The sequence below is a fragment of the Cervus canadensis genome, chromosome 2 (assembly GCF_019320065.1).
Source record: "Cervus canadensis isolate Bull #8, Minnesota chromosome 2, ASM1932006v1, whole genome shotgun sequence".
Taxonomy (NCBI): Eukaryota; Metazoa; Chordata; class Mammalia; order Artiodactyla; family Cervidae; genus Cervus; species Cervus canadensis.
This window is the reverse complement of record NC_057387.1, coordinates 87,295,172-87,308,357: the sequence shown is the minus strand read 5'-3', so window position 1 is coordinate 87,308,357 and position 13,186 is coordinate 87,295,172. Positions and strand designations below refer to the sequence as shown.

Sequence of the window (13,186 nt, the reverse complement as noted above, 5' to 3'; positions counted from 1 at the left end):
TCCTTCCAATGAATACCCAGGACTGATCTGCTTTAGGATGGACTGATTGGATCTCCTTGCAGTCCAAGGAACTCCCAAGTCTCCAACACCGCAGTTCAAAAGCATCAATTCTTCTGCACTCAGCTTTCTTTATAGTCTGACTGTCACATCCATATATGACTACTGGAAAAAACCATAGCCTTGACTAGATGGACCTTTGTGGACAAAGTAATATCTCTGCTTTTTAATATGCTGTCTAGGTTGGTCATAACTTTGCTTCCAAGGAGTAAGCATCTTTTAATTTCATGGCTGCAATCACCATCTGCAGTGATTTGGAGCCAAAGAAAAATAAAATCAGCCACTGTTTCCACTGTTTCCCCATCTATTTGCCATGAAGTGATGGGACTGGATGCCATGATCTTAGTTTTCAGAATGTTGAGCTTTAAGCCAACTTTTTCACTCTCCTCTTTCACTTTCATCAAGAGCTCTTTAGTTCTTCTTCACTTGCCATAAGGGTGGTGTCATCTGCATATCTGAGTTTATTGCTGTTTCCCCTGGCAATCTTGATTCTAGCTTGTGCTTCCTCCAGCCCAGCGTTTCTCATGATGTACTCTGCATATAAGTTAAATAAGCAGTGTGACAATATACAGCCTTGACATACTCCTTTTCCAATTTGGAACCAGTCTGTTGCTCCATGTCCAGTTCTAATTATTGCTTCCTGACCTGCATACAGGTTTCTTAAGAGGCCTACTACTCAGATATAAAATAAAAAATTAATAAAATGAGTGTAAAGCTATTTGGTGTATTCCAATAAAAGCAACCTATTGAGATTTTTTATCATAGTAACATTAAAACTACAAATTAATTTTTATATTGACATCTCTGTACTAGTCTTTCTATCAAATTTTCTGTTGTATATTTTAGTAAGAGCATATGTATTTCTTCATATGGGTTTCTCATTCTTTAACCTTTACCAAACAGCCATTCTCCTGACCCCCACTTCCTGCCATTGTATTTTCTGCTGGAGATACAAAGATGAATGTGTCACAGCTCATGCCCTCAAGGAGCTCACTTTGGTGGCAAGAGAGATAACTGATCAGATAATTACGACTAATTATCATAGTTATTGTGGTGAACAGAAGCGGAAGATGCTAAGGAAGCACAGAGGAGAGTTACCAACCAAGATTGGAGGTTATTAAGCCTTCTGGACGAGAGGACTCCTGAACAAGAGGCAGAATAGAAGTTAACCAGATGAAGAAAGAAGAAAGCGTACTCTAGGCAGACAAAATGCTCTTTGGAGTGTATGTTCAAAAGTAAATCGGTGAGAAAATTATTGAAGTGTCTTAGGAACTGCAGTAGCTGGAGTATCACATGACAGTGGGCTGATAGCTGGAAACAAAACTAGGAAGGAGACGGGAGGGTGGCAGATTGTGAAGGTACTTGTGTGACGAGAGAGAAGAATTTGGGTATGGAATTGAAAGATATAAGTGGGGGAGTGTAATGGTCAAATTAATGTTTTAGAAAACATATCCCTGAAAGAGAAAATAATGAAGTTAAATAAAGGTCACTCTGGCTGCAGTGTGGTGGATGGCATTCAGGGTTCCAAACTTCAGCTGACAGGCCAGCAGGCTGCTGGAGTCATCTGGAGGTGACCTGCCCTAAAGCAAGGGCCGTGGTGATGGAGGTGGCATTTAGGAGTGGTTCCAAGCTACAAAGGAGAGAGGCATGTACACAATCTAAGCGTGGGCACATGCAGCCCCCTCTTGTTAATATGTTGCTAAGTGGTTTATGGTTTTCACTAGTTTAAGCCTGATTTCCCCCTATTATATTCTGTTTATGGCTAACATAAAAAAGCTATTGATTTTTTTAAAAAATACACCTGTCTTGATATTCTTACACTTTCTAATTCTAAGTACTTACTTGATTTTTTTGGCTTTTCTGTGTGTTTATTTCTAAGTATTTTTGCTATGGTATTTTTTTACCTTTTCCCTCTTTTCCATTTTTATTATGAAAATCTCAGACAGTCACAAAAATAAAGACAATAATACAGACTCACATGGGCCTTTCACCTATATTTGATTCATTATTCACCTACTATTAAAATTTGGTCCTATTCACTTTATCTTTCCCTTTCCTGTGTTCTTGTGCTGTTACTGAAGTATTTTAAAGCAAAATCTCAGACCTTTTGTCATTTTAGTATGTCATACTATGTCACCTTTTGTCATACTTCAGTATGCATCTCTAAAAAATATGTTTTCTTACATAACCACAGTGCTATTATCATACTTAACAAAATCAGCAGTAGTTCCTTGGCATAATTTAATAACCAATGTATATGCATATTCCTTGTTTATCTCAAAGTGTATTTTGATTGGTTATTCAATTCAGGATTTGGATTGCACATCACATTTGATAGTTTGAACTCAAAAACTCTTACTCTTTAACAATCCATAACCTTACTCCCTTTTATAAAAAAAATGCCATTGACAGTTGAAGAAACCAGGTCTGTTGTCATGGAGAATGCCTCACATTCTGGATTTGTCTCTTGTGCTATAATTTAACTTACTCCTCTGACTCTCATATTTTCTATTAACTGGAGGTTAACTTTGAATGACGAGTTAGTTGGGTTATGGTTCATTTTTTCTTCAGAAAGAGAGTGCAAGACTACTTTGTAGGTAGGTCTGTGAAGTGCTGCTTCTCTCTGATAATCCCACTCAGGGACACTAAGATTGATCAGTGGAGGTGATGTCAGCTCATCCTTCCATTGTAAATTTCCCCATCAACTTTTCATTGACTGAGTTCATCCACTATTGATTGTCACCCGAATAAATTATTTCATGGTGGGCCACAAAAAATTGTTTAAGTACTGTCAATTTTATCACATTTATTAGCTGAATAAAGAACATTTTATCAATAACTGGGACTGTTTGGTTGTCCTAAAATATAACATGTACTGAAAAGACAAGATAAATGCTTAATTCATTTTCTTTTATTGCAAGTTTTGGATTAAGGAGTTGGTACCTTAGCTGTTCCATTTTAAGTATCTATTGATCATGCTTCTGTTTTATGACTTATTGTATTAGCTAACCCAGTGGTTCTTCCCTAGTGATTATCACATTATCTCAGCCTTTGAGAAACAGGTCTTCATTTGCACAAGAACCTCTACATCCTTAGGTATGTGAATGACTTGCTAAGTGCCACACATCAGTCCTTCCAGTCCTATACTTCTCAGAAGACAGAACAATGTTTCCTTTGGTTTCTGTTCTCTTGTTCCAGGTCATGCTGTGAACAAGATGCGTCAACACTCAGATTCAGAAGTGGCTTGTCTTGCCAGAGAAGTTTACACTGAGTGGAGAACTTTCATAGAAAAACATGTCAATAGACCTTCCATAGAAGTCCGAAGTGATGCCAGAACTGAATCATTTAGGAAAAATGCCCAGAAATTACTCTCAGAAGCCTTGGAATTAGAGGTAATGTCTTGGTTGGAATGTGATTATTAGATATTCTTGGTTAAATAACCTTCACATTTTCACAATGAAGTTTCATACTCTTTAGGGCCATAACTTTATTCTAACTTTTTCTTTTTAAAGATTCTGGATTTGTAAACATTCTGGGAGACAGTATTATATGAGGAGTGCAGGCATTGGAACTAGCAAGACATGGATTAAAACACTGGCTTTAGTATGTACTGGTTGTGACACTTTAGGCAAGTCTCTTAACATTTCAAAGACTTGATTTTTTAATCTGTAAAGTGAAGATTATAATTCCTACTACCTAAAATTTTTGGAAAGATTAAATGAACATTATGTACAAAAGAATAGTATAGTGCCTGGTGGTTAGAAGTCACTTCATGAATGTTGGTTCTTTCCGATTTTTGAAATCCTTTCTGTAACAAACACAATATGATACCATCTATATATGGAACCTAAAATATGACACAAATGAACTTATTTATAAAACAGAAACACCCACAGAAATAAAAAACAGACTTACAATTACCAAAGGGGAAAGAAATTAGGAGATGGATAAACTAGGAGTTTGGGATTAGCAGATACAAACCACTATGTATACAAAATAGATTAACAACAAGGACCTAGTGTATAGCACTGAGAACTGTATTCAATATCCTATAATAAACAGTAATGGAAAAGAACATATATATATACACACACACATATACATATATACACACATATATATAATTGAATCACTTTGCTGTATACCAGAAACTGGCACAACACTATAAATCAACTATATTTCAATAAAAATAAATAAATAAATAAAATTCTTTCCCACTGAAGCAAAAATTCTGAGATGGACTCTGTTATGGAATATCAGTAGCACAATAAATAGCTGTTTTTCGAAAAGACTCTACTGCATTTTTTGTCAGCACTCTACCTTTAGTTCTAATGCTTATAATCAATTGACTAGACATCATCTCTATTATCTTTGTGACCAGCAGTTAGATGGTGTTAGTGGTTTGAGGTACAAATGCCGGAAGAGAAATTTTTGTTCATTAGCAATAATATTAATCATCATCATCAAATGAATCTTACATTCAATTAGTATTCTGGGAAAATCAGGCATATAACATGATATTTTTTCCTCCTCTCAGGGTACCCCTAATAAAGTATCCTTAAAGAATGATTTAATAATATTAACAAAAAAGAAGCAATTCAGAAGTCTGATTTAAATAGTAGACTAGATCTGTCATTATATTCTCTAAAAAAATATTTTAACCTTTCTATCTCAATTATGCATCCACAAAAGAAAGGCAGATGGATTTGTATATATTATTTACTTTATTTAAAAATAAAGTTTTGAGTTTTTAATACAAATGTGATAGAAAATGGAAAAATACAGAAAGGAAAAATAAAGTCACCATTGAACCTACTATCCAGACATAATCTTATTAACATTTTGGTGCATTTCCTGTTGGTAAATTATTATAGCTTTTTCAAAGAATAATGGTCAAGTTATGATTATCCCAGATTTATTAAGAGTCTGTTATGTTATGTGCCAGCTGTCCTGTAAAGTATTTTTATTGATTATTTAAGTGACATTGCACATTGACAATTATTTATTTTTTTTATATTTAATTTTGATCAGTATCAGTATCATCTTGTATATAGTTTTCTATTATTTTTATCTATCTTTATTTTTTGCGTTTTTAACTTTTAATGTCTATTTGATGATTCAGTGAATTAATATACTATAAGTTTGTTTAACTTTTCCTAAAGAAGCATTAATATGAACATTAAGCCCTTGGAAGAGAGAAAAAAATACGAAGATCGTAAGTCTAATTTTCCAGAGTCATTGATTAGCCAACAAGACTTGGTATTTGATATTTTAAGAGAAGTTTAGTTTTCAAATAAACCAAAATTATTGCAGAAACATAGAGTGTGGATATATAATATGTAGTTAATGTAGTGGTAAATACCAGTTCCCTATGGTATCTTTTTAAGTAAATGATAATAACGAAGCTATGCTTGTAAGGATTAATGAGCAGTTTGCCTGCTATATTAAACTCCATAATAATTATCCTTTTAGTTTATCCATTAATTATCCTTTAAATGGCACATCAAGTGGTAAGCATTCAAGTGTTACAAAGCAAAGTTAAAAAAGTGATACATTTGTTAGTGCTTTCCAGTATAATTGGAAAAAATATCAGATTAAGCATAGTTGAATGGTTTTGCTCCCAAAGAGTAAATTTTAAAAACTAGAAGTGTTCATCTTACTGTCCTCCTTGGCCAAAGAAAGTCAATCTCTTTTCCTTGCATAAACAGCACTTTATAGTATTTTTATATATAATTTCATACATCAGAAAAGATAAATACAAACACTTTTACATAAAGTTAACTCTTAACACCCATCATCATCTGAAACATTTTCATATTAGGGTAAATCAATGAACCATCTAATCCAGTATCTGGTCTTTGACAGTAAATAATGTTGAGTGCATTGAAATCAGACATCAGATCTCCATAAATGTATTTTATCAGGCAGAAGTAAACCATTGGGTAAGTTATTGGCCCAGTGACTTAAAAGCTTTTGCAATTTGATTTTAGCATGTGTTTTTTTTTCAAATCTACTTATTTCATTTTTATAGAAAGTAATGTTTCCATGATATTTGTTTTGGTCTAAGTAGTGAAAGCCACAGAAGAGGAATATACACACACAGCCCCAAAGTGCATCTATTACTCTACCGATCTTGCTTTCCAGATTCATGGATTGTTTCCTTGTTCTTGGAATAATGGAATAGATGAATAAAAACTCCATTGTTGAGACCCACGCTCCATTCCCCTTTACTTTCTCCCTTCTAGATCTTCTTTGTTCTTCCCTATATTTTAGATCTTTCCTCATATGAACGTCCCCTGTGGTGTCATTCTCTTACTTCCCCTTCCTCATTATCCACTCCCCTTCCTACCTCACGGCCTGTGATCATTTTCCTATTATGCCATTAAAAAAAATGAATCTGATTCTCAAAGTGAGCCTGTTATCGTTAAGAGTTATGAAGCACTGGCTGGTTGGCCCAGTTGGTTGTCAGATGGTGCTAATGAGACCCAGGTCAGGCGTACATCCCCATATGGGACTGTTAGTTTTTCTTTGCTTAATGGCCTCAGACTGCACCTCTGGTTTTGACCAACTCTTTAATAAATGTATTCAAGTGGTCAAAAAGGAGTGTGGGTATATATGTACAAGTTCAATCATGCTATTGGAAAACTCATACAAAGTTTCCTTTAGTGTATATTCAATTCCCCGTGTTTAGTTCTGCTACTACTAGTGCCAGTGGAGAATGTTAACAGAGATGAGTTGCAGTCCTTACCCTAAGAAAGTTTACTGTCTCCTGACTAAGAGCCCGCAGATGACTAAAATATGAGGCAAGATGAAATATGTCTGAAATAGTGGTACTAGGAAGAGGTGTAAACACACAAAGGACAGAACAGTGAAATCTGGTGGGGAAGTCTGGGAAAAGTCCATGGAAAAGATAGCAGTTGAACTAGCCTTAGAATGGTTGGAATTTGCTCACTAGAAAATACATATAAAATAGAAACATATTTCATCTGCTATGTATAGGATGTTACTGACAGAGCAGAAAAGGAGGGAGGTATACCTGGGGAAAGAGGAAATTCATTTAGTAAATATTTACTGAGCGCTTAATATGTGCCAGTACCTATGCTAGGGATGGGGAATTTAGAAATGGATCCAGCATGGTATCAGCCCTGGAGGCACTCACAATCTTCTGAGGAAAATAGACAAATAGAAGTTAGAATACAGTGTGGGAAGTTCTGCACTTCAGGTAAACACACTAAGAAGGGTTTCTTACCTTGCTTTTAAAAAGCTTATAGTCATGGCGGACATCACTAATTGATTATGGCACCATTTCTTCTGAGTCCAAAATCCTTGACATAAGACAGCTCGGGGTGGATGTGTTTTATATCTTCTCTCAGTTTGTCCATGATTGGACAACTGGATAACATATTCATCCCACAGGTACAAATACATAAGGAAGGCAAATCAGATTTTCTGTCTCTGGGAAACTGACCTAGGAAATACCAAGAAACAACAATGTAAGTTTTGAAACAGAAGGAATCTTGGAGGAGTTTCAAGGAAGCAGAAGCTATGGATAGAGAGATGTACAACAGGAGGAGAGAATAAGGCAGTTAGAACTGATAGTAAGGCAAATGAAAAGGAGCAAAAATATGTGAAAAAGAGATCAGGCAGATCATGAGAGACACAGAGAAAGGATATGGTCCATAAATAAATCTTCCTAGGTTTCTTACAGCATTCTTGTTCCCATTCATACATGTATCCCATAGCAAAAAGGACTCTGGTCCTTTCACCTAAAGTTGTAGTTATTGTTCAGTCACTAAGTCGTGTTTGACTCTTTGCAACCCCATGAACTACAGCACGCCAGGCTTCTCTGTCCTTCACTGTCTCCCTGAGTTTGCTCAAATGCATGTCCATCAAGTTGGTGATGCCATCCAACCATCTCATCATATGTCGTCCCCTTCTTGCCTTCAATCTTTCCCAGCATCAGAGTCTTTTCCATGAGTCAGCTCTTTGCATCAGGTGACCTAAGTATTGGCGCTTCAGCTTCAGTGCTTCACCCAAAAGGGCTTACCTAAATTACCAGGTTAGGACCCACGGGAAAGACTCTCAGCTTGGGTAGGTTTAGAATGTCCAAAGGCGTTATAAGATAGGCATTTTTCACTTTGTGCAGTGAACACATTAAACACAAGGATACATGATGAATCACTTTCCTTTATGGTTTACATTTTAACATTAAAAATGTTTTTCTTCATGTCTTCATTCTCACTGGGCTTCATTTAGCAAGAGACATCCTTGAGAATTGTTAGCTGCTTGCTTCTTATTCCCATCACATCGCTGGGATAACACCTGTCCTGCCGCCCCATGGTTTTCTGTGTATGTGCCTCTCCTTTCTAGGTGTGACTTCTTAAGGGTAGGGTGTCAGGTCTTTTCTTTTTGGGTGTCTCAAATGTCTAGATCAGACTGTACTCAGTAGTAACTCAATAGCTATTTGTTGAATGAAGTATGAATAAGGATTCAGTTCTGTGAATTTCAAGGTACTCTCAGGTTCTTTATATATATTATATATATATATAATATATATTATATAATATAATGGAATGGCCATGATTTATTTTTGCAAAGGCACACATACCCTTCTTCCCCGAACAACCACTCCCCTCAAAACGAAGGAAAAAAACAGACTTTTTTCTTGCCCGTTATATTAAGTGGATCTCGAAACAGTCAGTGAGTAACCATCCTCACACTGGGATGAGGAACCCCACATTGGGGTGAGGAGCCTCTCTTGCAAATGTTGCTGGACAAATGCTGGGCAGACGGCCAGCCACCCTTACCACCTTGTAAAGTAGTCTGGTACCAGGGCTGCCTCAGGCTGGGGGCTAGTTCAGCGCCCACCCAGGAGTCCGTGAACGCTCAAGGAGTCTGGGTTTTAGAGAGCTGTGGCACCAAGCCAGCTCACTCCAGCACCATCCTTGGAGGTGATCAGTCAGTCATCAGGACCACAAACTTCCCTGAACGTCTTTCATCTATTACATCTAAGCAGACGTCTGGGCCTGGATATTTATCTTCTCTCTCTGTCTCTCCCAGTCCTATTCTGCTCCCCTGCTTAGTTCTCATTTTTTCCAGGTTTCTTCATTCATTTTGGTCTGTTGGTTTCTCTTTTTTGTTAGGACACTTTTAATCAAATGTCAGGTGATCCTTTTTCAATTTTGGTGCATTTTTTCCTTAAACTTTCCCTTTTTAAAGTATAAGTACAGTACATATGTGTACAACTCATTGAATTTATCACCAAGCAAATGGCCACGCCACCTGGCCTGATCCTACTCATTGTCCAGGTCTCAGGTCAAGCACTCACTCCTTGCTGGGCCGGGTCCCTTTGCTGTATCTCAGTGCCCCAGACATGCTTCTGTTCCCTCTGCTAGCACTCACTGCACTTCCAGTGCCTGCTTCTATCTGCCTCCAGCTGGCCCGTGGTCTCTGTGAAGTCAAGAGCTGTACTGACATTGTTCACTGCTCTTTTCTCAGCCCAAGCACATAGTAAGTGCTGAGTAAGTATTTGAGTATATGGTCAGGCAGGAGGGAAAGAGTGAAGGAAAAAAGGCTAATGAGAGAGAAATTTGTTTCCTGTTTTCAAGGAATTCATTCTCAGGGAAGACAAGACCATTCTATTGTGAAAATGACTACGGGGAGCTCAGGACATTATGGCAGCCCCGAGAAGAACTTGTAGTCCTTTAAACTAGGATTGATTTTTTTGCTTTTTGTGTTTTAGCTACACATACAAATAGGAATGCATTTCTTGGGAAATTGTGTCTTGCTGAGGGAGCAAGAGGTGCAGAGGTGTAGAGGTGTGTGAAAGCAACAACTGAGCATGCTCAGGCTAGGCTGGAGTCAGGACCGGGAAGGCAAAGAGAGCGATGCACCTGGAAAGGAAGGAAGTGAGGGGGTCCCCGACCAGCAGCCCAGTCTGGCCTAGATCCGGATCATGTGGACAAAGTCCCAGACCTGTCCTTCTTTATCAGGCCTGTGACTTCAGGAGGGCTTGGACCTGAGCCACACACCCCAGCATAGCCACAGATCCTGTCCTCTAGGCTCTTTTCTGCTTAGCTGACCCTGCCGAGGTCTCTCCAAACTCACATGGTCTCTCAGGAGGATATGGGGGCAGTGAGTATGGTAAAGGGAAGAAACATGAGTGTTCGAGTCAGAATCCCAAGTTCTCCTCTTAATAGTTGTAAGATCTGGAGCATTTATTTACCTTTGAACCTGTTTCCTCATCTGTAAAATGAGATAATAGGAGTTGTCAAGTGGTAAGTGTGAGAAGTGATTTATAAACTGCTTAACACACATTTAGGATCCAGACCCAGTGTTTAAAAATACTATAAGGGGTTAAAAAGCACTTTCAAGCAAACAAACAAAAAGTATAAACTCTTACACTGATTTATTATCCTTGGTCTTTGTTTCCTGGTTGGTAAAGTACAGGGCCCAGGGCCCAGGGCCCATTGCTTGGTTCACGTCAGTTTCCTGTTATAATGGCAAATATTACCACCCGGCAGGGGTTGTGAATGAGGTCCCTGTCACAAAGCACATGGCCTTGTTCCTTAATTGCCAGGGTGGAATTAATTTGCTCTTCCTGTTTCTCTTGTGACAGGAAGTAGATGTCCTTGAATTTCAGTTGATTAATGGAGGCCTCTGAGCAAAGTGCTCCAGCCTGTCTTGCTTTTAATCTTTATGCAATGCAAGGCCCTAATTTGATAATTTTTCTGTTTTTTTAGATGGATCACCTACTGGTTGAAAATATTGAACGGGAAACGTTTCATCTCTGCTCCCGCCTCATTAATGGGCCATACCGGCGGACGGTGAGAGCCCTGGTCTTCACATTAAAGCATCGAGCTGAAATCCGGGAGCAGGTGAAGAACGGCATGCTGCCAGTCGGCACGTTTGTACAGACCCACAAAAAGTGACCTGAGGGTGGTTCCAACACTGGGCTGGGCAGAAAGGAAAATGGGCCTCTCTCTGCCATTCAAAGATTCTTTTGAGTTTGGGCGACGGTTGATGCTGGCTGTGCTAAATTTTCCCATGGTGCCATTCCTTCAGACAGAGGATGCAGAGCCCTGGAGACAGGCCTGCAGGAAATGCTTCATTAGCTGGAGTGCGCTGGGGCTGCCTAACAGGACGAGCGCTCGCTGTCACTGGGAAGCGCAGTACGGTTGCCGTCACCCAACACAGTGAAAGGGTGATGGATTTCACTGTGAGCATGCCAAGGACACCTCTAAACTTCCCCCGCGTCAGGCAGGTGAAGTTACTGCTTTATTTCACCACCCTGCAGGTAACTGAGACTCAATTACCGCGGCTGCTCACTCGGTTCCGTCCCCCCGAGTTTAGATAGCTCCAGCGCCTCTCAGAACTCCCCGTCTGTTCTCTTTGCTCTGCCCCAGGGGTGAGCCTGCTGGAGCCGCCCGCTACCCCTTCTTTCCAGGACCGATTTATCTGAACATTTCAGCTCTCCCTGGAAGACCTTCCACGCATTGGTCTCCAGAGCCCCCCTGCTGGGGTTTCTAATGAGGAGCTGGCCTGAAGCATGCCCACTCCTTAGAGTTTATTTGAATATGCTGGCTGCCTCGGTTTAGGGCTCTGTAGAAGACACATAATGAAATTGCTCTTGAAATGAATTACTGTAAGAGGAAAAACTATATACATATGTTTTTTAAAACAAAATACCTGTATATAGGCTTGCTTAAACAATTATGGAAATGATACTTGCTTTTTTTAAAAAAAATAATAAACTGGGACTTTTTTCCCCTAAAACCAAAGGTATGGCTTTTTCATTGAAAAATGTTTTGATTTGAGAAAGAGTATAGGTGGTAAAAATAAAGAATGATTAGACAGGAATTTAGGGAGATAGAATGAGACCCAAAAAAGACTTTTTAGGTTAGGGGAGACTGGAGCATGTTTGTAATCTGAAAAGAAGGAGCCGGTAGAAAGGAAGAAGTTTGGGGAATTCACTGGTGGTCAAGTGGTTAGGACTCTGCTTCCATTGGACGGGTCCCGGATTCCCTGGTCAGGGAACTATAAGGTCCTGCAAGCCTTGGGGCTTGGGCCAAAAAAAAAGATTTAAAATCCGGAAAAGAGATAGATTAAAAAAGCAAGGACACCCTCTTTCTCTCTCTCTCTCTCATACAAACAATTTTTTTCTGATATTCTTGATAATAAGTTGCATACATCGAAGATCTTTATCACAAATGACCAGTAAACAATAAATGATGCTGAACCTCAAAAATATTTAAGAAAATGCAAAATAAAGCAATAATACATTGCCATTTTCACCAATAAAACTGGAAAACATTTAAAATTAAAATGCCAACTTCTGTTGAAGATGTGGGGAAATGGGCCCTTTTTTACACTGATGGTTCACATCCCTCTTGGAAAATAATCTGTCAATATTTACTCATATTTAAGACATGTGTATACACTGACCCAGCAGAGAAGTTTCCTAAAGAAACACATAATCCATGCAAGGATATTGTGTGCAACTTTATTGTGGGAGGAGGAAGACTGACAGTGAGCAGTCAGTCATTGAAAAGAAGGTATGACTTCTGCATCCATTGACCTGAAGGATTGACCAAGATGTATTATTAAGTGGTGGGGGGTGGGGGGGTGAGAATTTACAGAGAAATGTCTTTAATAAGAATCCAGTTTTATAAAGAAACAAGAAAAGAATCCTATATATGAATATATGTCTTTGTACAGGATTATATGAGCAGTGTATGAAAGGGTATGTATCAGACTATTTCCATTGGCTGCCTTGGGGAGAAGAGGGGAGCCAGAAGATGGCATGAAAGGAAACAGGAGATGGGGAAGAAAAAAGTCTGTCGCAAAATGAAATATGCCAATGTAATGATGTTGAATGTATTTGTATGATTTTATATGTACTTGTGTTTATATTTTTCCTGTTATAGTAGATTAAGCTTATCAGAGATTTATTTTAGAAACTTTTTTTTTTAAAGCAAGGACAGAAAGAAAGGGCCTAACATTGTCTACCTTCTAAGTGCTAGATCCTTTTCCTAAGATAATTTATTAGCATTTACATTGATCTTTATACGGTTTAAAAAAGCCTGTTGAATCATCTCGTCTATTACTAGGTTTTGTTTCCGTATTTTTA

General features: G+C 38.4%; 1 protein-coding gene across 9 annotated transcripts in view; it reads left to right on the top strand.

Annotated features, from left to right (window-relative positions):
• TCEANC2 (transcription elongation factor A N-terminal and central domain containing 2) overlaps nt 1-11,837 on the top strand; it is a 44,157-nt gene extending 32,320 nt beyond the window's left edge. For all 9 annotated transcript variants that reach the window (XM_043461240.1, XM_043461238.1, XM_043461237.1 and 6 more), the window contains exons 4-5: nt 3,256-3,449; nt 10,800-11,837. In XM_043461240.1, the coding sequence (XP_043317175.1) occupies nt 3,256-3,449; nt 10,800-10,988 (383 nt within the window). In that variant the 3' untranslated portion in view covers nt 10,989-11,837. The remainder of the gene's footprint in view (nt 1-3,255; nt 3,450-10,799) is intronic.
• The last annotated feature ends 1,349 nt before the right edge of the window (nt 11,838-13,186 follow it).